Source organism: Barbus barbus (genome assembly GCF_936440315.1).
Source record: "Barbus barbus genome assembly, chromosome: 27".
NCBI lineage: Eukaryota > Metazoa > Chordata > Actinopteri > Cypriniformes > Cyprinidae > Barbus > Barbus barbus.
This window is the reverse complement of record NC_136755.1, coordinates 23,200,870-23,227,411: the sequence shown is the minus strand read 5'-3', so window position 1 is coordinate 23,227,411 and position 26,542 is coordinate 23,200,870. Positions and strand designations below refer to the sequence as shown.

At 38.6% G+C, this 26,542-nt stretch overlaps 1 protein-coding gene across 1 annotated transcript in view; it reads left to right on the top strand.

Moving 5' to 3' along the window:
- Nucleotides 1-24,088, top strand: part of LOC306847053 (ephrin-A3-like) — a gene marked incomplete at both ends in the record, with an annotated part of 91,665 nt that extends 67,577 nt beyond the window's left edge. The window contains 4 exons of the mRNA XM_079380794.1: nt 16,361-16,662; nt 19,174-19,239; nt 20,742-20,813; nt 23,970-24,088. Of these exons, the coding sequence (XP_079236920.1) occupies nt 16,361-16,662; nt 19,174-19,239; nt 20,742-20,813; nt 23,970-24,088 (559 nt within the window). The remainder of the gene's footprint in view (nt 1-16,360; nt 16,663-19,173; nt 19,240-20,741; nt 20,814-23,969) is intronic.
- Nucleotides 24,089-26,542: the final 2,454 nt, after the last annotated feature.

Here is a 26,542-nt window from a genome sequence, read left to right as displayed (position 1 = left end):
TTGCAGTTGTGAGATATAAAATCAGAATTTTTAGATATGAAGTCATTTTTTAGAACCAATCACAACTATGATTACCGGTAAATTAAATGTAAAAGAAATAAAATTGCAATTGTGAGGTAAAAATATTATGTATATACACTACTTTTTAGCAAATTAATATTTTAATTCACTAAGCAAACATTAAATTGATCAAAATGACAGTGATGAATACAGTTACAAAAAAAATCTATTTCAAATAAATTCTGTTCTTGTTAGCTTTCTATTCATGAAAGAATCCCGAAAAAATGAATCACTTTTTTCATAAAAATATTAAGCAGCACAACCATTTATAAATGTTTTAGAATTGTAATAGTATTTCACAATGTTCCTGTTTTAACAATATGTTTGATCAAATAAATGCAGCCTTGATGAGCATAAGAGACTTCTTTCAAAAACATCAAGAAAATGACTTCAAACTATTGAATTGTAGTGTATAAATTATTCATTTTAATTAATAAGTAATTGTATATACAGTCACATTGTGTGATATAAAGTTGAAACTATGCATTGGAATGTCATAATTTTGGGAAATAAAATTGCATTTCTGAGAGATACTGTTGCAATTACAAGAAATAATGTTAGAAATAAATTTCTAAACTTAATCTTTTAAATCTAAAGCACACATACTAACCGCATTTGTCTCTCCGTGGTATTTTCTAACACACACTTGAAACCTAGTTATGCCACAGCTTCGTTAACAAACAGAGAGAGCCAATGAATCCTCAGGGATATGTAAAACAAAGCATCCCTGGATGGCGTCCCAATACGGCCAAAGAAATCTGCAGTAATAGGACAGGATTCGCATTTAACTCCTAACATTGCAATCAAGCTACGAAGCACTCACTTGATTTCACAGGGTCTTCAGAAGCCTTGCATCTCGAGCCGTCCTAGTTACAAACTAGCCAAAAACACCCCGTAATTTCAAAGTTGCAGGTGTCTAGCTTTCAAACCCTGGCTAATTTAGAGCGCCATTACCAGTTTAGCAGGAAACTAAGAGGAACAGTTTCACCCTCTGACATTTCTTACCTCTGAAGAGCCATTAAGACAAATAGTCTCTCCCCCTCTCCGCTCACTTGATGAAGGACCCTGACCTTCTGATGGGGGCCTTATTTGATGTGAACCTGATAGCACTATCTTTCCAGCAGACAGATCCCACCTCTATTCCCAGAATGCCTCTGGGAGACTTGATGTAACGGGAGTTATATAAGTTAGATGTACATTCTCTCCAGAGCTGAGAGAGAGGGAGGTGACGACAGACAGAGAGAGAGAGAGTCGGAGATGGTTGTAAATTTTTAATTTATTTGGTGCAGCGGCAGCCGCTGTGTCCTGCCCTCATACACTCGCGCTCCAGCTCCATCTGACTTGCACCACAGCACCATCAGACCCGTGTGTGTGCGTGTACGCATGCGCCTTTTGTTATTGTGTACAAAGTGTAAATAATTACACAAGCTTTCTGGTTGGTTGCTCTAGCTCAGGGGTGTTTGAACGGTTATTTTAAAAGGTTGGTTATTTTTATGAGACAATCAAATATTCATGGGGGATAGAGGCCTTACAGTGATGCACCCATTTGTGGAAGAGCGGGTTTGTGTGTGTGTGTGCATGAACAAAGACATTTACCACGGATAAGCACATTAGATATGTGTGAATTACTTTGCATTAGTTTAAATCATGTTAATCTGTAGTTTTAAACACTTTTTAAAAGGTCAAGTGTGTAATTTCTGTGCCGCTAGCATCATTAAGCTGAATTTTTAAACAGGTTTTTGGGTTTTTCCCACTTATTGACTTAAAGAGGTGCAGATATAGGAAATATTTTTAGGGGGGAATAGAGTCAGATCACAACGAAGGTCAGATTCAAATCTTCTTCTCCCGTGTGACCACCAAGGCCTAATATTTCATGAGGACATTAAATGTCACTATGAAATGAGTATGAAATTCAACGATTCATTTACTGTGGAATCTCACAAAAATGAATCCAGGTCACAATATCAGAAGAAAAAAATAAGAGATTGTCTTTTGTAATTTTCCTCTTTTCCCTGTTTAATTCATCCATTTATTTGTTTATTCATTTATTTATATGGAAATTATTTTTCTTTTTGGGTAAAATATGACTAACAATTTCCTATGTGACTTTGACATTCACTATGGATGCACAATATATTGATATGATAATGGTTATTAGCTAATATTAGAGGTTTTGTTTTTTATTTATTGTCTATATTGGAAATATCTGTCAATTTTGGCCATTTAAATATGCTTGCTAATTTTCCCTGCATCGAATGCTTATGTAGTCTTTAAATCTGCAGAAATTATAATTATTTATATATATATTGTGACGAGTCGGCTGCCTCCCCCCTGTCCATCATCACCACCCCGTCCCGTGTTCGCCGCCCTTCACCAGGCTCCCGACGGGAGTGTGAGAGAGGAGGGGCGCTGAACACGCAGGGCTGGCGGCGTGTGATGAGGCGCACCTGACGTGAATAGAGCCTCATCACCGCCGCCGTTTAAACGCCGAGCGCGCCTCTCCTCGGGAGACCGGTCTCTTCCCCGTGCATGCACGCTGGTGTCCTCGCGGGTCCAGGAAGGGTGCGTCGAGCAGGACTGCCGCACCCGTTAGGCGGCTGACGGGCCAGGATTTTTTTATATATATATAATTTTTTGGGGTTTGTTTGTTAGAACTAATAAACATTTATTAAAGTTCTTTTTAAATCAGTATACATTAAATTATTTCATTTACAAGTACGTGATTGATTGCCCCATCAACTTTGGTCAGAAATCTTGGAGTAATCTTTGATGACCAGCTGACCTTCAAAGAGCACATTGCAAAGACTGCTCGATCCTGCAGGTTTGCACTACACAACATCAGAAAGATCAGGCTCTTTCTGACAGAACATGCTGCACAACTTCTTGTCCAGGGCCTTGTCGTTTCCAGGCTGGACTACTGCAATGCTCTTCTGGCTAGACTGCCATCAAACACAATCAAACCTCTACAAATGATTCAGAATGCAGTGGCACGACTGGTCTTCAACGAGCCCAAAAGAGCCCATGTTACACCTCTCTTCATCTTCTTGCACTGGCTACCAGTGGCAGCTCGCATCAAGTTCAAGACACTGATACTTGCATACAAAACGACCACAGGCTCAGCACCCTCCTACTTCCACTCACTATTACGAATCTACATCCCCTCCAGAAGTCTGTGATCTGCTAGTGAGCGACGCCTTGTGGTACCATCACAGAGAGGCTCAAAATCACTCTCCAGAACATTCTCGTACACCTTTCCTGGCGGGTGGAATAATCTTCCCACCCCTATCCGGAATGCTGGATCCCTGTCAATCTTCAAGCAACAACTGAAAACTCATCTCTTTCGGCACTACTTGACCTCATCCTAAACTCAAAAAAAATAAAAAAAGCTTTAATCTTTCCCTCTGTCTTTCTCTCCTTCCCTTGCTTGCTTTTACTTTTTTGAACAATGACTGAGACTTGGTGTTACGAGCACTTCCTCTGTCTGATTGCCTCTTCAAGATGAATTACTTCTTGTATTCCCCAATTGTAAGTCGCTTTGGATAAAAGCGTCTGCCAAATGTCTAAATGGAAATGGAAACAGAGTGGGATTTACAAGCCTGTTTCTCTCTCACTGATTGGACTGTTTTTGAAGCTGCTGCCACCGATCTGGACAAGCTCACAGAGACTGTAATATCTTACATCAGTTTCTGTGAGGATATGTGCATTCCTACCAAGACTCATCTAACTTACAACTACGACAAACCATGGTTCACTGCAAAACTCAGACAGCTCCGTCAGGCCAAAGAAGATGCTTACAGAAAGGATAAAGTCTTGTATAAACAGGCCAAATATACTCTGGAAAAGGAGATCAGAGTGGCAAAGAGGAATTATTCTGGCAAGCTAAGGAACAAATTCTCTTCCAGTGATTCTGCTTCAGGGTGGAAAGGTATGAAAGATATCATCAGTTACAAGACACCATCTCCCAGCACTTTGGAGAATCAAAAACTGGCAGACGGTCTGAATGAGTTCTACTGCAGGCTTGAAATAAAACCCACACCCGCCCTCAACACCTCTCAGGTCTTCAGAAAGAACAAAAGAAAGAAAGCACCAGGCCCAGACGGTGTGTCACCAGCCTGCCTAAAAACCTGTGCTGTCCAGCTGGTCACCATCTTCACACAGATCTTCAACAGATCACTGGAGCTGTGTGAAGTCCCCTCATGCTTCAAACGCTCCACCATCATCCTGTCCCAAAGAAACCCAAAATTACTGGACTTAATGACTACAGACCTGTGGCTCTAATGTCTGTGGCCATAAAATCATTTGAAAGACTGGTTTTGCCTTATCTGAAGGCCTCCACTGGACCCACTGCAGTTTGCCTACAGAGCAAACAGGTCTATGGATGATGCAGTCAACATGGGACTGCGCTTCATCCTGCAGCATCTGGACAGACCAGGGACTTATGTGAGGATCCTGTTCGTAGACTTCAGCTCCGCTTTTAACACCATCATCCCGGACACCCTTCAGAATAAACTGACACAGCTCTCCGTCCCCACTTACGTCTGTCAGTGGATCACCAGCTTCTTGACAGACAGCTAGTGAGGCTGGGAAAATTCTCATCCAGCACCCGCACCATCAGCACTGGAGCTCCTCAGGGCTGCGTTCTCTCCCCACTGCTCTTCTCCCTCTACACCAATGACTGCACATCTAAAGACCCCTCTGTCAAGCTCCTTAAGTTTGCCGACGACACCACACTGATCGGCCTCATCCAGGACGGTGACGAGTCTGCTTACAGACAGGAGGTTAAGGAGCTGGCTGTCTGGTGCAGTCTTAACAACCTGGAGCTTAACATGCTCAAAACTGTGGAGTTGATCGTGGACTTCAGAAGAAACCCCCCTGCTCTCCCCCCACTCACCATCATGAACAGCACTGTGACTGCAGTGGAGTCATTCAGATTCCTGGGCACCACAATTTCTCAGGACCTGAAGTGGGACAATCACATTGAGTCCATTGTGAAAAAGGCCCAGCATAGGTTGTACTTCCTTCCCCAGCTGAGGAAGTTCAGCCTGCCACAGGACTTGCTGAAACTGTTCTACTCCGCCATCATTGAATCCGTCCTCTGCACGTCAATAACTGTCTGGTTCAACTCAGCTACCAAATCTGACCTCAGAAGACTACGGAGGGTAGTCCGGACTGCTGAGCGAATCACTGGTACAACCCTCCCCACTCTCCAAGAACTGTACTTATCCAGAGTGAGCAAAAGGGCTGGCAAAATCACTCTGGACCCCTCACATCCAGCACACTCCCTCTTTGAACTGTTACCATCTGGTCAACGCTACAGAGCTCTGAGAACCAGAATGACCAGACACAGAAACAGTTTCTTCCCTCAGGCAATCCATCTCATGAACGCTTGACACTAAACGTGGAACACACAACTCTATTATACATTATTTATTCACCACACATACTTATTTTTTCATTTCAAATTGTCCCATATCAGACCTGCACACACATAATTGTCTATATTATATATTGTGTTTTTGCTATTTTGTACATTGACTATTTGTATATTATTATTTTATTATCTGTGTCCTGTCCTGTTGCAGTCTTTCTGTTGCACTATGGAGCTTCTGTCACTATAACAAATTCCTTGTATGTGTAAACCTACCTGGCCAATAAACCTCATTCAGATTCTGATTCTGATATCGGCAAGGCAAAAGGCAATTTTTTGTCAAATCGGCCGATGCCGATGTTTACATTTCAAGCATTTATCGGCTGATTCTGATAACGTTCTGATATAAAGTTTCAAAATAGTATATAATTTTAGCACACAATCAGTCATATCAGCAGTTATTAAAATAACATTTTAATATTAGTGCATCCCTAGCAATCACATTGTTCAGGGTGCAGAGGTTAGAATCATCATATTGCCTTGTCTTTAACATCTGAATCAGGCAGTCTCTCTATCCCCTCCTCTCTCACTATAGAAGAGGAGAGGAGAGTGAGAGCTAACACTGCCGTGTGTCAGACTTCCTGAAGAGAGTGGTGGCTCCCCATCGCATTGTTCACTTCAAAGACAGCGCTGCTCACTCTATGCTCTTTGAACAGACACAAGTGGGTCTACTGTAATTTGTCTGCCAAATAAAGCTCTTGGAGAGCGACTCGTGTATGTGCGCTACTGTAAGAGCTCAGCTGGGTATGAGACGTCTCTCAAGCATGAATAATTTACAAACTTATAAATGTTTGATACAATTGATTAGCATGTAATTGTTCTCATAATGACATCTCTAGTCTACAAGAATTGGTATTATATTGATTTATGTGTGCATAAGATGTTTGTTACTTGTTTATACAGTATGTGCTTATACAAGACTTATTTTCCCATGCTTCATACAAATCCACCCTTCAGCATAAGATGCTTTACGTCCTTTTTCAAGATAAATACAAGATACAAAATCAGCTGGATATGAAGTGAAACGCATCCTATTGAAAAGCCATCTCTGAGCACACAGATCTTTTCAGTCTCACAAAGAGGAAAAAAAGTGAAGAGGTTGAGGGTGGGAGATGTGTATTTCCATGGCCTCTATGAAAAGCTTTGCATCCATTTCTTTAGAACGAAACGTGTCGAGATGAGAAACCCAAGCTATCGTCCACACAGACAAACATGAAAAGGTCATATACTCAAACACTTTCAGTCTGTTGAGTCTGGGTGGTATTATCGGGAAACTCTACTTATTCACTTATTTATGTGGCCAATGTGAGCACTAGTATGAGCCTCTATTTCAGTTCTCTAAAGCCCTGTCTTCTGAATTATGTGTGAATACAGTCTAGATAGAGTGTCAACAGACAATCTTTAACCTGCTGAATGAACCTGCATTGTTAATGCAGAATAAAAGAACGTCCTTGATATTCCAATCATCTGACAATGTTCTGAGAAAAATCATTGGGTTCATTTGAAAGAAAGGGCCAATCGTAATGACAGTGACTTTATCGTGAGGTCACAGTATTGTTGGTTGTCCTCACAAATAGGATGCGTTGCTGTAGATATTTGATTTATTGTTTTTATTTTAGCATATGTCAAGATGTTTTTTCCATTTGAACAACAAATGCTTCCAAAACTTAACATTCCGGAGGGCAAAACATGTTTATGCCATTTATACATTTGCAGCAGTGCATAATGATATTGTTTCATAAACCAAATATGAATCAAACTCAAGTTATATGCTTCTAGGCATCTTCTAGGTATTGTTATACTGGTAAAGACAGAACAAGGAAATTTCTAATACAGATAAAAGAAAGTTTTTTTAAGTAATAATAGTAATAATAATCATGATTATGTTTACTATTATTTAAAACATTTATGAAAAATAGTTTTACCAATATTTCATTTGTGACCTTTTTTTTACTAATACTCTTTATTTGTTTACTATTATCACTATTATATTATTCACTATTATAAGTTGTTTTTTAATGTAAATGGAAACAAATTAATTAATTAATTTATTTATTTTTTTGGCTTTATTTATCTATTAAGCTTGAAGTGCAATGGAATTCTCACTTGAAAGTTAAAGGCTATAAAAATAAGTAATTTAGCAAAGAACATATTAAATAAACATTGTTTTCTGTTGAATTCATGGCTGATTTATGGCATTATAGGCACTGTTCTTTAGAGATGCTGCCATATATTGGTAGACCTGATATTAAAGAACTGATTTCATTGAAAACAGTTGAAAGTATCGGTACAAATATTTGTTGAACCAATTATCAGTGTCTAATTGCTTGCAATTGCTTTTAATTTCTCAATTAATTACTTTTAATTTCTCATTGGTAGTCACAAATTGTTGTTGTTTTTTTCTACCATTGGTAGTAACTGCATTGCATCACTACTCATTTGCATATAGTTAAGCACAGTTCAGATCAACCACACTGAATTGACAATACTGTTATCACTCAAATCACCAGCCCTCATTGAAAATGAATGACTTAGGGCCACTTTGTTGCTACAGATCATTGTAAGTGTGAATGCCGACATTTATAAACACATTTAGGTGCGGTTAAAAGCAAATTTGAACAGAGTGTTTGGCTTTATACCCAAATTCGTTTTAGCGGAAAGAGGCGGTTCTCAAGTTTCAACCATTATCACTGAAGATGTAAGTCTTTTTTTTGGGATTCTTTAGATTATGTACGGTAGATACTTGAGAATCTCCCTCTCTCTCTCTCTCTCTCTCTGTATCTCACTGTCTCTCTATCCACCCATGTGAATCATTCGCGGATTGCCCCCGGGAGTGAATTTTCTGTGTTACAGCTTTAACCTTTTACAGGGAATCCATCACAGTAATAGCCAGCCAAGACTGCGTCAGATACCATTTTTGCAATGTTTAAAGCTCAGGAGCAAACTGTGCACAGAGCTGCAGTTGTGTGATAAAAACATATAATGATGTGTGGAGCCTGGCGTGGGCTAAACGAAATAGTTTGGGATGGATATCTGAGCGTTATCAACTTTTATAGAGCTGTTAAAAGGCTGTTAGATGTGGTGAATGCAGTTTTAAGGGTTGGCAAGGTGCTAATCATTCTGCTGTATGAAGCATGTATGTACTGTAATTGGTAGTTGTATAGCATGTAATAGTACAGGTATGTGGTACTTGTTTGTCAGGCAAGTGAACCGCAGTGTAATTTAACAGGCAGACAGCAGGGTATTAAAAATCAACAATAAGGTGCCAGGTTTGAACGATATTTCTTTTTACAATTCTTCCCAATAGTTTTCTGTTATTATGGGATTAACTTTGTGCCAATTAAAATGAATGTAATTTTTGAAGAAACGTATGAAAATATAAACTGAAATGGAATAAAATGTCTTTGAAACTGGAAAAATAAATAATTGCATGCAAAATTTTTGAATTTGTTTTCTCTTCTTTCATTCGTTGATCTGTACTTACAAATACGCTTCCAGAGTTTTAATTTACGCTTCTAAAGTTTTCGTTTACGATTCTGAAGTTTTCGTTCGCCATTCTGGCACAAATCTCTTGTGGGGGCGGGGCTAGCAGCGGTTTGTTCTCATTGGCTACTGAGTTTTTGATTGACAGCTTCTTGACCTGGAAGTGAAGACGTCAGTGTTGCGCCCCCAGTGTGGATGCGACGGCTTCCTATTTCATTTTAGTGATATAACATTAGGAGTTTTTTTTCTAATTCAGTCTGTATTTATCTATTGCTTCTACTCTGTCAACATAAGCTTTTAGGAGCGCGAGAGAAACAGAAGATCATGGAGGTTTAATTGTTAAAGTACTGTATATAATACTGGAAATATTGTATAATGTCTAATGTTCTCGTAGGATATTGGTTTATTGCTCATGATTCTTTTGCATTGTAGGGTCTAATTAGGTTGAGCTGTTACATTTGAAAGATACTATCATATATATTGTGGCGGGAGGAGCCAACGACAGACACAGTGGGCGTGGCGTCAAGCCTCTGAGAGGTTTTTATTAAACAAAATATTTTAAATAAAGTGTCCAAAGGGGGAAAAGTGTCCAAAATAAACAGGGATCTGGTGTCCTCGTCGTGCTGCGGGGCTAGTGAAGGAGGGCAGTGTTCAGAAGGGAGTGGTCCAGGGAAGGGGCGGAGTCCGGTGGCCGCACGCGCTCCCCTCTCGGGGCCAGGAGCGAGTGGCGGCGGCGTCTCTTGCGCGGCTTCGTCCATCTCCGGAAATCCCGGCGCTTCTGGGGGATTCGGCGGCCCGGCATCCTGGCCCGTCAGCCGCCTAACGGGTGCGGCAGTCCTCCTCGACGCTCCCTTCCTGGACCCACGAGGACACCAGCGTGCATGCACGGGGAAGAGACCGGTCTCCCGAGGAGAGGCGCGCTCGGCGTTTAAACGGCGGCGGTGATGAGGCTCTATTCACGTCAGGTGCGCCTCATCACACGCCGCCAGCCCTAGGTGTTCAGCGCCCCTCCTCTCTCACACACCCACTCCCGTCGGGAGCCTGGTGAAGGGCGGCGAATACGGGACGGGGTGGTGATGATGGACAGGGGGGAGGCAGCCGACTCGTCACATTATGTGTGATATATTCAGACGTCAAGAAAGTCTCACTCCAGCCAGGCTATCGAGCTCATTTCATTACATATTCCACACAAAAGAATGTTCTTGCTGCCAATTGTTTTTATCATGCTGATAATTTTTGTTTAGTTATTTTATTAAGTTAACATTATCATCTAACATTTAAAATTGGAAATACATTTTTAATCAATCATCAACTCTTTCAAGTGTGACTTTTATAAACCTGTTGAATGAATGTAAATATGAAATATGAAATAATTAAAATAAATGTACATTCTTTATTGTCACTATAGCATATACACAAGTATCAAAGTGAAAGTCTTGAATGCAATTATGTTGTGACAGGAAAGACCAGAATCCACGAAACACTAACTGCATAGTATAATGCACTGTATTCTCATAATTTACATTACTACACAAAATGCACATAATATACAGAATGTTTAATTAATTATATGTTTTAAACACTGCAATGATCCTATAACAGTTCCTGTTACAGTATAAGTTACAAAACAGTGAATGAGTATGTTATGTTATGTAATGGAGTGCAATATCAGTCTTTATGGGGATAGTCCATCCAAAAAAATTAAAATTCTCTAATTATTTACTCACATTTATGCCATTCCAGATGTTTATGACTTTCTTTCATGACATAAACACAAAGATTTTAAGAAAATAATCCATCTCTAAGAATGCAAATGACACAAGTGGATTGTAACCCATGCACGTATGACAGTTGAACGGAAGCGATTGTTAATAGTCAAAAGTTTAAATGATTAGTTTTTTTCTTATCTGTTGTTTTACTTAAAAAAATATTGTTTTAACCACTAAGGTCAGATGGATTACTGTCACAGTCACTGTGTGTGGTTTTTAAAGCATCTTTAGGACTCACAGAGATGGATTATTTGCCTAAAAATCTTAATTTGTGTTTACCTGTCCAGTAGAAAGAAAGTAATATATATTTGGGACAGCATGAGGGTGAGTAAAAGATGGGATAAGTTTTATTTTTGGGTGAACTATCCCCTTAACAATTATATGCTGTTGGTATTCTACTTCAAGATCAGCATAGACTAATAAGAATAAAGTTCAACTTCTTGTGTACTTGTGAACTGTGTTTATTTTAATCTAGACCTCCAAAGAAATTGAAATATTTGCATAATATTAGGTGTCTGAAGATCCCAGTTATTCAAAGGTGATGTGTCTGAACAAAATAAGATTCTTGTCTGATGAGGGCAATGGATCTCTGGTACTACCACTGCATCCTCTGGGTCAGCATCAGAAGTCTGTTTATGGAAAAGTTGCTCCGCTCCCTGGAAATTGAGAAAGATGTATTATAGTCTAACAATACCAGCTGCTTTGAACTTGACACATTTCAAACTTAAAATATTTCAAAAAAATAAATACTCCATATAATTATTTAATTTGATATGTATTAGTAATTTTAACTTAGTAATAAATACATCAAAATTATGCACCATTTTTCCAGTTTCAAAGACATTTTATTCCGTTTAAGTTTATATTTTCATACGTTTCTTGAAAAATTACATTCATTTTAATTGGCACAAAGTTAATCCCATGTGTTATTCGACTTATGTCATTGTACTGTATCTTAAAAAAAAAAAACGACTTAAAATAATATGACCAGGAATGTTTCAATGAAAACAATGAAAAGTTAAAAAAAGGATAAAAGATGGAAAAAAAAATAAAAAGACCTACCATTAAAAAAAGGGGGGAAAAAGTCATGCCACTTGAAAATATCTGTTACGTGTCTCAGTGAATAAAGTGTGTAAATTGAAGATTTTCTTTAGTGGTTAGTGTGAGGACTTTGGCCCTGAAGCATTTTATGCTGACGGCTGTTTATTGTATACTGAGACGATTATTAGCTGGATATGTTGCTTCTATCAATCACTTTTATTCCTCATCTACCGCCTCTCTCTATCTCTCCCTCCCTCACGCTTTGCCTTCTAACTAACAAGGTTTTCCTTCCCACTGACATGAGAATGATGATGAGACAGCAGAATGGGAAAGTGAGAAAAGAGAGGAAGAGGGAAAGCCATTACTCCGTTTTCACACTTCAATACATGTGCACATCCCTGGAGAGCGCTCCATCTCTCTCTCTCTCTCTCTCTCTCTCTCTCTCTCTCTCTCTCTCTCTCGCTCTCATCTGTGGGTGTCATGGGGCAGACATATAGTTGCGTAAAACTTAATATATAGAGCATGTACACTGAAGAATGATACTGTAATGTGTTGTACTTCTTCAGGAACACATGCACATGAGGTTATTTTTATTGCAGGAACTGCACACACATATGTAAATGGATAGTTCACCCAAAAATTAAAAATGTAATTTGCTCACCTTCATGTTGTTCCAAACCTATTTGGAACACATCTTTTTCTTCCATGCAACAAAAGAAGAAGATGCAACAATTTTAAAGAATTGTTCTGGTCGCTCTTTCATGTAATTACAGGGAACTGAAGATTTCAAGCTTCAAAATGGATGGGAAAGTAACATAAAAGTGGACTTGTACAATTCTTCTAAAGTTTCATGATAGCTTTGTGTGAGGAACAGGCAAATTTAAGTTGTTCTATTGAAATCTTGACATCTTCCTTGGCTTTCCTGTAAATGTTCATGTGAGTTTTTGAAAGAAGTGGTGACTCAAATTTATTCTTTTCAATGAATCGGCTGATCCAGTTCTGGAGTTCTCGCTCATCCGGTCACTGCTGTTAACAACGCACTAGACTGACTCATATGAACCTTTTTTATGATAGTTTTATGGTGCTTTTTTGTCATTTTTAATGCTTCAGTTGTCATAGAGAATAATCGTGTTTTAAGAAAAATGACCAGTATACAGATTTTGCAGACATCGCATAGGCTTTTGTTTTTATACGGTATTTTTATATGGTTTTGATGTCACGGTTCGATATGGTTTCAGTACAGCAGGAGGAAAAAAACTAAACAATATATATTTTTTATTATTATTAAACTTGCTGAACAAACTGCTCTTTCTTTAAATACATTTAATTATAATTACAATTTTCTAAGGTATAAAAATCTACCTCAGCTTCTGCCCTAAACTAGGGAGACCTTTTACATTACTATAAGGTTACAATTAACAACAGAGCCCAAACTTAAATTCAATTACTATTTTTTTTTAACTATAAAAATTAACACTCAAATAAAAAAAAAAAATGTATGCATGTATGTTTTTAAAGTAACTTCTAAATTAAGCTATTTCTATTTGTAGTTGAAATATAATAATTCACAGAGTGGCTGTCATAACTTGTTTTATAAAATATTTATTTAAACATAAATGAAAAAATTAAGACATCACTAACAGGTTAAGTAAAATATAATGAGTAGTCTAATATTTCGCAAAAATGCTCTTCTGTAGACTTAATTTCTCTAGCAAATAACAAGCTGTAGACACTACTGATGACTTGCCTGAGGTAAATGAAATGCGATGACATTTTGTTTTAATGACGTCTTTCCGTGGTTGAAATGCTAATTGAGCAATTACGTGAGGGTTAAGATGTTAATTCATGTTTATTTCACATTAAAACTAGTAATAAAGTGGAAGGGATGATCGCGCTGCCGTCAGAACTGAAGGTGTTTGTATACAGCAATCTGTCGTGCCATGTCAAAGAGAGACAAATCGGCTTTTATTGTCTGAATTTCAAGAAAAAATTTAACGATTTGTTCGGTACACGTGCATATCGAACCAAAAAAAACAAATAAGTCTCCAAAAAAGTACTTTTAATTAAAATCACTGGACTATAAAAAGCGGTTACACTTTATTTTAAGGTGTCCATAATACATAATTACCTAGTTAAGTACTTAGTAGTAGCCATTGTACTTACATGAAACAAAATGTACTTACCATGTAACTAAGTTATGGAACAGTTTGTAAATATGTGGATGTAATAGGGAGCTGTTACACATATGTAACAGGCCGAGTCTGTACACAGCTACTTATGTAACCAAAAGATTGTTACATATGTGTTGCAGACTTTATAAAACGCAATTATAAATGTAAGTGCACAGACATAAGCAACTTAAAATAAAAAGTGTACTTCATGTGTATCAATACTGTACACCTTATCCAGCTGCACCTTAGTTTGATTTAACCCACCAGTACACCGTTTAAATACATATAATACATTTCTAATTACATTAAAATTACAGAATATTACACAGACATAAGCTACTTAAAATAAAGTGTATCAGGATTGTACTTAAGTGTAAAAGTAGCTGTGTAACAGACTGATACATATGTGTAACAGTAGCTGCCTATTACATCTACATAATTACAAACTGTAATTACATGCTGTTCCATAATTTAGTTACATGGTAAGTACTATTTATTTTGTGTAAGTACAATGGTTATTACTTAATTAGGTAATTACTATGTATTATGACACCTTAAAATAAAGTGTTACCCAAAAAGCTTAACAAGATGTTTCGGTGTCTATCCAAACACCTATCAGCTGTAAAAACAGGAAGTAACTCTGGCAAATATATCCACAAAAGTCACATGATCAACAGACATATAGAGGTCATATGACTACTAGATTAAATGTGTAACATATACCAGAGTAGATGTTGTTACAGCTCATGATGGTGCCCCTCCTACTCTCTAAAAGCGCTTTGATCTCTCCTTGCAGCGTCGTGGCACCGTTTCCAGCACAGCATTACTGATATAGATGTCCTAAGAAATCACACTTATTTCTGTAACAGCTCTAGACTTGGCAAAATGACGAGTCAAGTGAATGACCCAACATTTTTAGCCAATCAGAAACACTCTGTGCCTTTTATGTTTTTGAGTTTGATGACATGTCATTAGAGGGCAGAAATTTGGAGAGAAGTGTAATTCAGTGGAAGCTAGCAAAATAGCCTTAACTTAGGTCAAACCAAGCTCTTATTACCAGTCAAAAGTGTAGACACAGCTGCTCATTCATTTTTAATCTATATTATGGCAATTTTTCACATTTTATCACAGCTATGAAATAACAAATGAAGGTTTGGAATTATGTAATGTTCAACAAATCAAAAGTCTTTTTTTAAATTTGAGTGTCTTTGTCTAGACATCCAATCAACCAACCAACCCTATGAGATGCATCCTGGGACATTATTTTAGTATCTTTACTAAGCGATTTTCCTCATGGGAGCTATTGGCTGGTGCTCACACTGACATTTTAGTCTTAATTACCCTTTTGGGGACATTTGGTACCTGCAGTGTAGATAAAACACACACACTCACACACACGCACCCCTCTCAACATCATCATCTTCAGGAGTGTCAAGTACATCAGCGTCCCAATTCTGCGCCTCTCTGTACCCATCTCATCCTTTGTTTTCCTGCACTCTCATTTCATCTTTCCTCACTCTTTCATCTTCTCTCTTTATCTTTCTCTTTTCCACTCCTTGCCTGCTCTCTCTCCCTAAATATAGCAGCTTTGAAGCATCCCTCCCCAAAACACGCTGCATGACAAAAATCTTTCATTCAGTCTGCAAGAGAGAGAGAAAGCCCTAATCAAGGATGTGATTGCCATCTGTTGTGTATTGATAAAAGGCTAAGAAAGACACTGATTAAAAAAGAGGGGGAAAAGCTGTATGAAAAAAGAAAGCAGATACGGTGAGTAAAAGAGGAGGAGCGGAGCTATAAAGAGGGCACGTGAATAATGCGCATTTTAGAAAGCAAAAAAAACAGCTCGCATGTGTAGTAGTACAGAAAGTGTGAAAAAAAACAAAAAAGAGAGAGAGAGAAAGGAAGTGTGAAGAAAGACACAGAAACCGAGGAGAAAGGGGTTAGCGGAAGAGGAACGGAGAAGGAGTGGGTGACATTTCTGATCCTCGTTTTGTAATTGAATAATAATCTCCTGCGGGACCTGACCTAGAAGCGTGCAAGTGTGTGTATTAGCACGTTTTTTTCTGTGTGAGCTTGTGCGAGACAAAGAGAGTCAAATGAGAGGGGCCTCCATGAAATTAAACACTGCCCCCTGTTGTTTGATCAGTGCCTCGCATGCATTAAGCATGAAAAATGATCCGGTTTAATGTGCTGTGGCAAAGCATTGAAATATAACTGCTTTTCCGTTCAAGCAGGACTTATACATTTTTAAAAGGTCAATGAGATAAATCTTCCCTATTCTTCCATTGTCCATAAGACAATCCAAAGAATATGACACTGGTGCCACTCAAATAGCAAAAACACTGTAAACGTATTATAATATTTTGTGTTTTTCTCTTTTCGCCTTCCTTCCTCTCTCTTTCTTTCAGCTTGCGGAGAGAGGGCTACACCGTACAGGTCAGCGTTAATGACTACCTGGACATCTACTGTCCACACTACAACCAGAGTCAGCGGGGGACGCTAGAGCGTGGCGTGGCTGAGCAGTACGTTCTCTACATGGTCAGTTACCGAGGCTATCGCACCTGCGACCCGCAGATGGGCTTCAAACGCTGGGAGTGCAACAGGCCGCACGCCCCCCACGCGCCAATTAAGTTCTCTGAGAAATTCCAGCGTTACAGCGCCTTCTCACTAGGCTATGAATTCAACGTTGGTCATGAGTACTACTATATATGTGAGTATTAAACGTAATAACATAATAAATCACACATTGAAGAATTATATTTTTGCTAGCAATCTTCGGCAGATGCTTCATGCCTTAAATGTCTTGGGGGAAGTCGTGGCCTAATGGTTAGAGAGTCGGACTTGTAATCCAAAGGTTGCGGGTTCGAGTCTCGGGCCGACAGGGATTGTAGGTGGGGGGAGTGAATGTCCAGCGTTCTCTCCACCCTCAATACCACTAAGGTGCCCTTGAGCAGGGCACCGAACCCCCAACTGCTCCCCGGGCGCCGCAGCATAAATGGCTGCCCACTTCACTGTTCACGGTGTGTGTGTGTTCACTGCTGTGTGTCTGCACGTTGGATGGGTTAAATGCAGAGCACGAATTCCGTGTATGGGTCACCATACTTGGCAGTATGTCACTTCACTTCACTAAACAGCAGCATCTGGAAGGTGAAGCTAGCCAACTATGAGTAAATTAATCAGTCACATGACTCAAAGTCTCATTTTTATTTTTGACACACATTGGGGAATTTATTCAGTAATTGTGTTTCAGTTAAAGTTTGAGGATTGTTTTTGACCTAAATAAAAGTTTATACTCAAGCAAGTCTGTACATTCTGTGTGCACATTCTGCAAATAGAAGAAAAGTGGAGAGAATCTTAATGTTTCCATTCACAATTTTTATCCAGCATCCCAATATTTGCATAAGAGTATGTGGATGAAAAGCTGGTGGCACGCTACCACAGAAAATACTTCAGACTTGCTCCTCAGTTTGTAAAAACAAGCTAACAATGGAAGTATCTAGGGCAAACGTTGCACAATTACAAATGGATTTCTGTCAACAAACTCAGGTGCAAGTCAAAATTATTTCTGTGGTTACTGACAGCATGCCACAGATGCTGTCCATAGAGCTTAACTTGTATTTAAAATAATAATCCTTTAAAGTGTTCTTTAGCCGGCAAGTTCTAGGTTGCAGTAAGCTTACTTTATCTAAACTCCACTGACAGAAAAGGTTATTACACTGGGAAAGGCATACTGCTGAGCAGATGGAGGTTTAGTGCTTTATTCAAGGGGACATTGTTAGCAGAAGTGCCTTGGCAGGATCCTCCCTTTCATGATTGTAGCACCGAGCCAATCATGGTCCTTCCTGTCGTGGAGTTTTTTGAGTTTGGAATAAAAGAAGTGAGAACTTTCTGCGTGAGCATCATTATGTGCAGGGTTACAGATAAGTCATACAGATGCGGTTAACAAAAGAAACTTGTGAAGAAAACAATTTGCGACCCCAGTGATCGTCTTTAAAAGGCTTTATTGTTACAAAGCGGTGGTTTGAAGCAAGGCGGCGAGTTATTTCAAGCACAACCATGTTTCATTCATTTTACCAAATCACAACTGAGAATAAAAGAAAGCTCCTGAGGACAGGCTCTAATGCATCTCTCCTAGCAGTCCATTTGCAATCAAAACTGCCTTGTTGGTGAAAAAGGGACGGCTTCGTCATTCAGAAGAGCTTGTTATCGGGATACGGACGATATGGGCAGACGCCGATCATCAGTCTTTCTGGCATTTGGGTCAATTGCTACCAATTAGAGCGCACCCGTTTTGATTGAAAACTTTTTTAATGCAGGCTATAAACCAAGTGTTAATAGAGCATTGCTAATGATGATTTTCTGATGCATGTCCCACCTAATGCTAATAGTCGCCTTCATTAGTGCGGTCTGTAGGCAGGTTATTAGCGATAGCATGACAACTATTTGGTATTGAAAAATGGTATCGCACTCAAACATTTCTATGAGAACATGACCCATATGTTTATCAACCTGAAAACAAGAAACGTTATCTTTGTCTGAGCTCTGGGGAGTTCGTTTGGGGCCAATTCAGCAATCACAGATGGTATCTGAAGCTTGTGGAAATGGATAATTTAATAAACGTACACCGTATCTGTTTAGATCAATGTTATTTATTTAGTTTTTATCTCAGCAGAAGGAGCTTTGCCTTGGATACCTTAAAGGGACTATATCATGTGCTTTGCTCTTTTGAAATAAAGCGTTGAGACACTTTAAACCAGGTAGCTACTCGTTTCTTGTGCAAAGTTAGTTATTCTGTGCTCATTTACGTAAGGAAGATTTAAAGGTACAGTAGCAAAAACAACTTTTAATTCTAATGGTCAGAGTAGGGACGGAAATGGTAACAAAATATTTCTGTCATCATTTACCCTCAATTTGTCATCATTTTGTCATCATTTACACTGAAGTTGTGCCTAACATTTTGTGGTAGCCATTGACTTCTATAGTAGGGGAAAATGCTATTGAAGTCAATGGCTACCAGCAAGTGTTTGGTTAACAACATTCTTTAAAATATCTTCTTTTGGGTTCAACAGAAGAAAGAGACTCGTACAGGTTGGAACAATTTGAGGTACCGGTAGTAGATAATAGTTAGTGTTACATCCAGATCCAAAAGTTGATCTCAGTGCATGTTATTGTCCAGTAGGTGGCAGTAGGTTAATGTTTGTGCTTTCATGTGTTGTTGCAGCTACACCAATCCATCACCACGGACACAGCTGTTTAAGACTGCGGATTTTTGTCTGCTGTTCTACAGGTGAGCAACATCACACACACACATAGAAACAAAAAGCATGCAAACCACAAGTGAAGGTCATGATGATGGGTTTAATGTGTGTTTGTGTGTGAGCAAACTATGTTCAGAGCGTAATGCTTGAACACGTTCTGTGGCCGCTTTGATCACAGCCATGTGTGGAGAGCTCTTATCCCCTGCTGCTCTCTCTTTCAATTTGTCTTGTCACTCTTTGCTCTCTTTTAGTTTGATATCATAACTCATTCATCTCTTCAACACAAGTTTATTTATATTAATCACTGATAATTCTCTGTGTGTTTGTAAATGCTTTGTGTTTACATGCTGTACATTATTATCATTTCAAGTTTGAATGAGTGATGTGTATAAATAAGGGATAGCAAGAAAATGTAAATTAAATAAAAAAATGTAAACTCAATATTAAGGCAGTAAATATATGCATTTTGCAACAAACAAAAGCATGCTATGCCATAGCAGCTTTTTATTTTGGAGTATTATAAAAACACTATACATGAAAAAATGCAAATAATGCATATTAGTAGCATATTGGCTATTTATTAATACTTATAAAGCACATATTCTGCATGACCATATTCTACAACCCAATACCAAAACTTACTAAGCAGTAATTAGGAGTTTATTGAGGCAAAATTCGCAGTTAATAGTTAGTTAATTAAAATTTGACCTTAAAATAAAGTATAACCTGAACAGTTTCTTCATCAAAAGAGATTTGGAGAAATTTAGCATTACATCACTTGCTCACAAATGGATCCTTTGTAGTGAATGGGTGCCGTCAGAATGCGAGTCCAAACATCTGATAAAAACATCACAATAATTCACAAGTAATCCACATGATTCCAGTCAAGCAACTGATGTCTGGTGAAGTCTGCTTGTTTGAAATAAACAAATCCATCATTAAGGCTTTTTAATATTAAACAATTGCTTCTGACTGTAATTCATAATAACCCTTCCTCCAGTGGAAAAATGTCCATCCCCTGTTGCCCTCAAACCATCAAAGCCCACTGGCATATTTGTTTAGAACTGATTTAGGACTGTTTTTCACATGTAAAACGTGCTTGATTTGTACATATTTTTCTCCTGATTCAGATTAAATGACTTCCACTGGAGAGAGCAATAGTACGAATAGAGGACTCCTTTGAATTTGTTGATGAATTTGTTTATAACAAACGCAGCTTTTCGTTTTACAAGGCTAATTGATGGACTGGAGTTGTGTGGATTACTTGTGGATTATTGTGATGTTTTTATCATCCGTTTAATCTCTCATTTTGACGGCACCCATTCACTGCTGAGGATCGATTGGTGAACAAGTGATGTAATGCTACATTTATCCAAATATGTTCTGATAAAGAAACAAACTCATGTATATCTTGGATGGCCTGAGGTTGAGTAAATGTTAAGCAAACTTTCATTTTGGGGTGAAAAATACCTTAAGTGTCCAAATAGTCTTTGGGGCCACTGTCACTCAGATCTTGTTTTCTCTGCTCCAGTCTCTAATGCAGATGACGACTCAAACCAGAGTCCACCTGACTACACTGTCAGACCCAAACTGCATGACATTGGTAAGTAAACACACACAAACACGTGAAGCCTGCACACACATTGGCTTTATAAAAGTATGTAACACAAATGTTCATTTGCTCTCAGATATTTGGCTGTTTCCCATTTTAATCTGCCTAGTGAGCATCTGAAATTCCTCATAAAAGCCAGGATGACCATTAGGCCAGATAACGTCCTGTGACTAGGGGATGGCCAGTAACAAACAAATGAATGCACTTATTCATTTGCTCAATTTTTGCTTCCTCATGCTCACTCAAATATTATTTTTATTCTGAGAAATCGAGCCGTAAATGTGCAGTGAGACGCATTACGAATGCATCTGAAATGTACGTCCAGCAAATATCCAGAAACCCAAGTTCACATCAGGTTCACTGGAAGGGTCATCGGGACACACTGCGGGATGCACAGCGTGGCTCAACGCCAACATGCCCTTGCTAAAACACATAACAAAACAAATAGCTGGCATTTTACACCGTCCTAGGCATCCAAAAGCACTCCAGTAGTAGGTATGTCTTTGTGTGTGTGTGTGTGTGTGTGTGTGAGCTTGTAATGCACAGGCCATTCAAATTGAAACTGATTCTTGTATCCATTTATGAAACACATAAACCACATGAACAAATGACCCTCTGTTTGTACGCAGACCCTCCTACTGTACTTCTAAAGCTGTCAACATCCTGTTAGCTTTCTCAAACCGTATATAATAAAAAAACACATTGCTGACAGGTCAACCACCCTATTATAAGAAAAAAATGGCATGTGTAGCAGTCTTGAGAGTAAGTTTTACTTTGTTTTCTGTCAACAGCTCCATAATACCATCATTTGTGCTGACGCTGCATTAAAACATTCATTCTGCTTAAGTCTGCGTAGCATACATTATATAGTGCGTTCCAGTCAGGGATTATCCTTGATGAAACAGATATGATAAAATAGGGTTACGGATGTCAAAAAGCAATGGCTAATCACTATTCTGAAAAGACTTCCAAAGTTTAACACAGCCTTAGAGACCCAGGAGACCTGATGTTTCTTATTTCAGCTTGCCAAGTCACAGGGAAAGAAGTTCTGTGCTAGTTTCAGCCAAAAAGCTGTTTATTTGGCTAAAAGGCTACTGTAAACATATCTATAAATGATTAGCCAGTGGTTGGGTGACCATACTGCTTCTTTTTCCTAGACATGTCCTGATTGGGAAATTGCAGCAAATTTATGGGAATTGGCTTTGGTTGTTTTTTTTGTTTTGTTTTTTTTATTGAAATGCGCTATACAATCATCATACAATATATTTGGACATGTTTGCATTGCGTTGATCATTCTCTGTAGATCCCACCTTCTTGCACACCTCCATTGGTCAAGTATGTAAAAAGACTGCACATCTATTTTTCAAACGACTTTTCAGTCATTACTTTCAGCAAGTATGAAAACAATAGCAAAACAAAGGCAAAACCCAGACATTTAAAACAATTTAGAAATACTGGCCAGGATAGTCCAAGAAACAAAAGAAGATGCCCTAGTGAGTGGAATCAGACCATGGATATTGCATATTGTTTTGTGGTCATGGAAGTTTAAATATATTTCAGTAGCCAGTTTTCCTAATTTTTGTGCAAATCTTGTGATATTGCATACAAAAATGCTGGATGGACACCAATATGCATTTTTTCATAGTTTTTTTTTTATTTATTTTATGTATTTTATATAGTGACAGCTCTCTCAAATGCATAGAACATGCTGTTTTATTTTATTTAGCAATATTGCAGTTTTTTGCGTGAAATTCTTACACTTAAATAAATACTGTTGTTTTTACAAAATAAAACTGGCAGCTGTGGTTGCCAGAATTATTCAGTAAACCTTTTAAAAAAAAATTAGATTAGTCAATCCATCAGCCATTTTCTGCTGAATTAACAACCAGTCCTATCCCGATAAAAGGTGTAAAATGCCTTTTAGAAAATTACAGTGCAGCTTGTATTAACAGCTAGAACATTTTTGTTTACTTTTGCACTTTAAACAATTCTGGTGCAGTGTTGGATCAGCACATGTTGTCCAACGCTAAATCTGTGTCCTTAAGCAAAACTAGTTGAGACCCACTAGGGTATAAGACTATATTTGTTTGACAGGAAAGTTGTTCCAGGCCCACCAAAAGATGTTGATCCAGAAATACATCCTACATTGTCACACAGAGAGCAGAACCAGTCCAGTTGGATTTTTACCTGCGAGCATTAACAATAACAAATTGCAAACATTTCCATGATGTGTTGACACAGCTCTGCCGATACGTCCATTGAGCCGTGTGTCTATGTTCACTCACGTCTGCTATCACAGCAGACTGTTTAACCTCTAACTGCTCGAGCGTCCTTTATCAACATCCAACATGGCTGCTGCAGATAAGAAATGTCACACATTCTTTGTTTGTTTCTGTCTGATATCCTTCCCAGTTCTCTCTACAATTATATCTCCTGTTTTAATAGATAAGATTTCTCTCTCGCTATCTCTCCTCCTCGCTGCTGCTTTTTTTCCCTCCTTTCTCTGTCTCTCTCTTTCTAAGTGATTATATTCATCATTAATAACCCTTGTAGAATGTTATAGAGCTTTGGGGCCAGTAATAATACAGAAAATGAATGGATGAGTTTTATCTTCCTTATATTTGGAGAAGGCTGTGGGGAAACCATTACAGTTGCTGTAGGTAATGACATTACTCAAAGAGGGATCATTATTTCCCCTGCTCCCTTTTGTCGTTTGCTGATGTTTAGTTGGTGAAAATTTAGCATCTACAGTATGTCAACGTCTAACTGTAAGGTACAACTTTTTTTCCTTGCTGTTGCTTAGTGGTAAATGCATGTTTTCTTGACACTGACCCATGGTGCTCATGTGAGGTATGCAGGTTTGATTCCAGCCTAGAGTGATGTTCCCATCACATTCTCATTCCCTCACTCTTTTTTTCAATAACTTCCAACCTTTCTCTTGAATAACATGCTGATATGATTAGCCTAACATGATGGAAATAGCTGCAGTTAATGTATTAACATTTATATATATTTTTTATATTTTACTCTGAGGCAACTTACATAGTTTTATAGACTCTTTACCAGTATAATAAAGGTTTTAGATGCTCACTAACTTCTTTCCTTCTTTCTTCCTTTCTTTCTTTGATCTCTCCTTCTCTCTCTCAGATGAGTTTAACCCTGAGATCCCTAAACTGGAGAAGAGCGTCAGCGGCAGCAGTCCGTCTGGAGACCGACTGTTAATCACTGTGGCGACGCTTCTCCTCGCTGCTCTCCTCGTGTCCTAGCAACCGTCTCTCCCTCTCTCTGACATTTCTGAGCCAGCAGTCCCGAGCGCTCCGAGAAAAAGATCGCCTTTCGTTCAACCTGTGCGGGAGATTATCCAATCAGAACAGATTAACCACTAGTCGAGCCCTAAACGTGGGAGCTAATTGTAGATCTACTGCACCCAAATAGTGGCCTTTGTCTCCACAATTTTGGACCTTACGAATAAGGATGACATGCATCGATTTAAGAATTTGCCTTTGTGATGGAACGTCCACTCTTCTCAAACAAACAAAAATAAGTGAATCTGGTTAGACAGTGAGGTCTCTACCTCTAGCTGCATCTGCTCTCATCTTCAATGAACCTATCCAGACTGGGGCAGCTCTTGAGGTGGATATTTTGGGATTGACATGAGCTCAAATGGAGATGAAGAGCATCAGAGTGGCCAGTGCTTTGACCGCTGGATCTCAGCTGAGGGACTCGAGGAGTATTGGAGACCTTTGATCCTGTCTTAACATTCTGTCACAACCCATACCTATGTGACTGCGATATGTGTCAGTCATTGATAGTGCTGCAGCAGAGATCAATAAAACTCATTTACCAGTCACTAAGTTCAGGTGTTAGGCTTATGAATCGATCACAGAAAGGCACGGCTGCTGTTTCTGCTAGTTGCCAGGCTGGAGTCTCGTCTATGAGCTGTAATGCGAACGCTTTCCATCTAGTTTCCTAGTTCCATTGCTGAACTTGGAAATTAGAGGCACATTATCAGTCAGAGACCATCACTTTTGTACATTGTGTGACCGAAAAAGTTTGGTCATCAAGCAGCGCACATAACGAAAGAGAATCGGACCGAATGAACGGTAGATGATAGATAGATATGTATTTGCTATAGTACGTACATGTCATCATGGGAAGGGACTGGATTGCCACTGATTAGCATAGTGGCCATTTTTGTAAGAGTGTTCGAGTCGTAAACTGCAATTCGCTGTTTTATATCAAAGAATTGTGATGCAGAATTAGTTTTTACCGTACGATACATATTTAACTGCTCTTTGAGTATGTTACTTTATATTCTTAATTTATTGAGTTGTTTATTGATCATTTGATCCTTTTTTGAAACTTTGTGAGTTTTTGTCTGCTTTCTTGAGGGATCTTTCCTCATCTTTGCTAATGCCAAATTATTTTGTTTGTTTTTCTTCGTTTCATGGCCTTTATTTCTGTTCATGTGCCAGCAAATTGAGTCACAACTCATACAGTAGTAACAAAAAAAATCCTCTCAGTTGAAATAGGTGCATTATCTTTAAAAGGAGAGCTGTTATTATAGGACAGTGTGAGATTGTTGTAGTCTATATTGGTGGGCGGGGCTGGGAGGGTGTTTAGGGAGGGGTTTCTCGGAAGGGGCGGGGCTTCAGTGCAGTAATGGAATGAATAAGCATTCCTCAGACGGCTGCAGACAATGTCAAGAGTGAATGTCTATGTAAATGTGTCTGCGTATGTGTCTTATGAGTGTGCACTTTACAGGGGATCGTATGAAAGCGTGCGTGTTTTGGCATTTTCATATGCATTTAGATACACATTTGTAGGATTTAAATACTCAAGCTTGCGTGAGAGTTTCGGCTGGTGAGAATGGGGCGGGTGAGAACAAAAGCATTTATCATTGTTGGAAACAACAGTACCAATCGTGTTTACCTTAGAATGATTACAAACATGTAAACGAATCATGAATGACAATTACCAGAATGAAACTTAATAAACCATTCTTATTTTAAAAGTCTGTTTACTGTTTTTCTTATTGTCTGCAGGCTGCCTGCAGAGAATTTCAGAATCCTAATCGGCATGACATGATTCTGACACGATGTTTTGTGTAACTGAGTATGCACTGACTAACTCATCCAAATATTTAGTTTGTGCTCTTAGAGTTTTGTTTCATTAGTGTTTGTAGCCACTCCTTTTTTACCGGTACACTGGTTGTCAATCCACATTTCCTACTTGAGTGACAACTTGGATTGAATCTGACCTGTAGTGACGGCTATAAAATATTCAAATAATATAAAATTGTATATACTGAGATATAAAATAAGGTAGCATACTGTAAATATATATTTTTCTATTTCTAATTCTCTTCTAAAAGAGGAAAATGTAACGCTGCTTGTTCAAAGTAATTATTTAGCATATTATTGGTAGTATGGCAATTATGTAAGATGTTTCTTGCGCAAGCTTTGACTTTAATTAGAATTTAGTCCTCACAACTGAGTCTGTTTCTAGAAGGTACATCTGTCTCGTTTTTTATCTCTCCATCTGTGTTCTGCACTTTGTCTCTGTCTGTTATTTAATCTGCTCTGTTTCACACCCAAACGTACTCATTCACATTCAGCTAGACCAAACCCTCGTCTGTCTCCTCAGGTAAAAGGTTCCTGATGAGAATCTGACCTCAGAAGCGCCTGCACCTACGAATGCTACTTCTCTTACGACACACA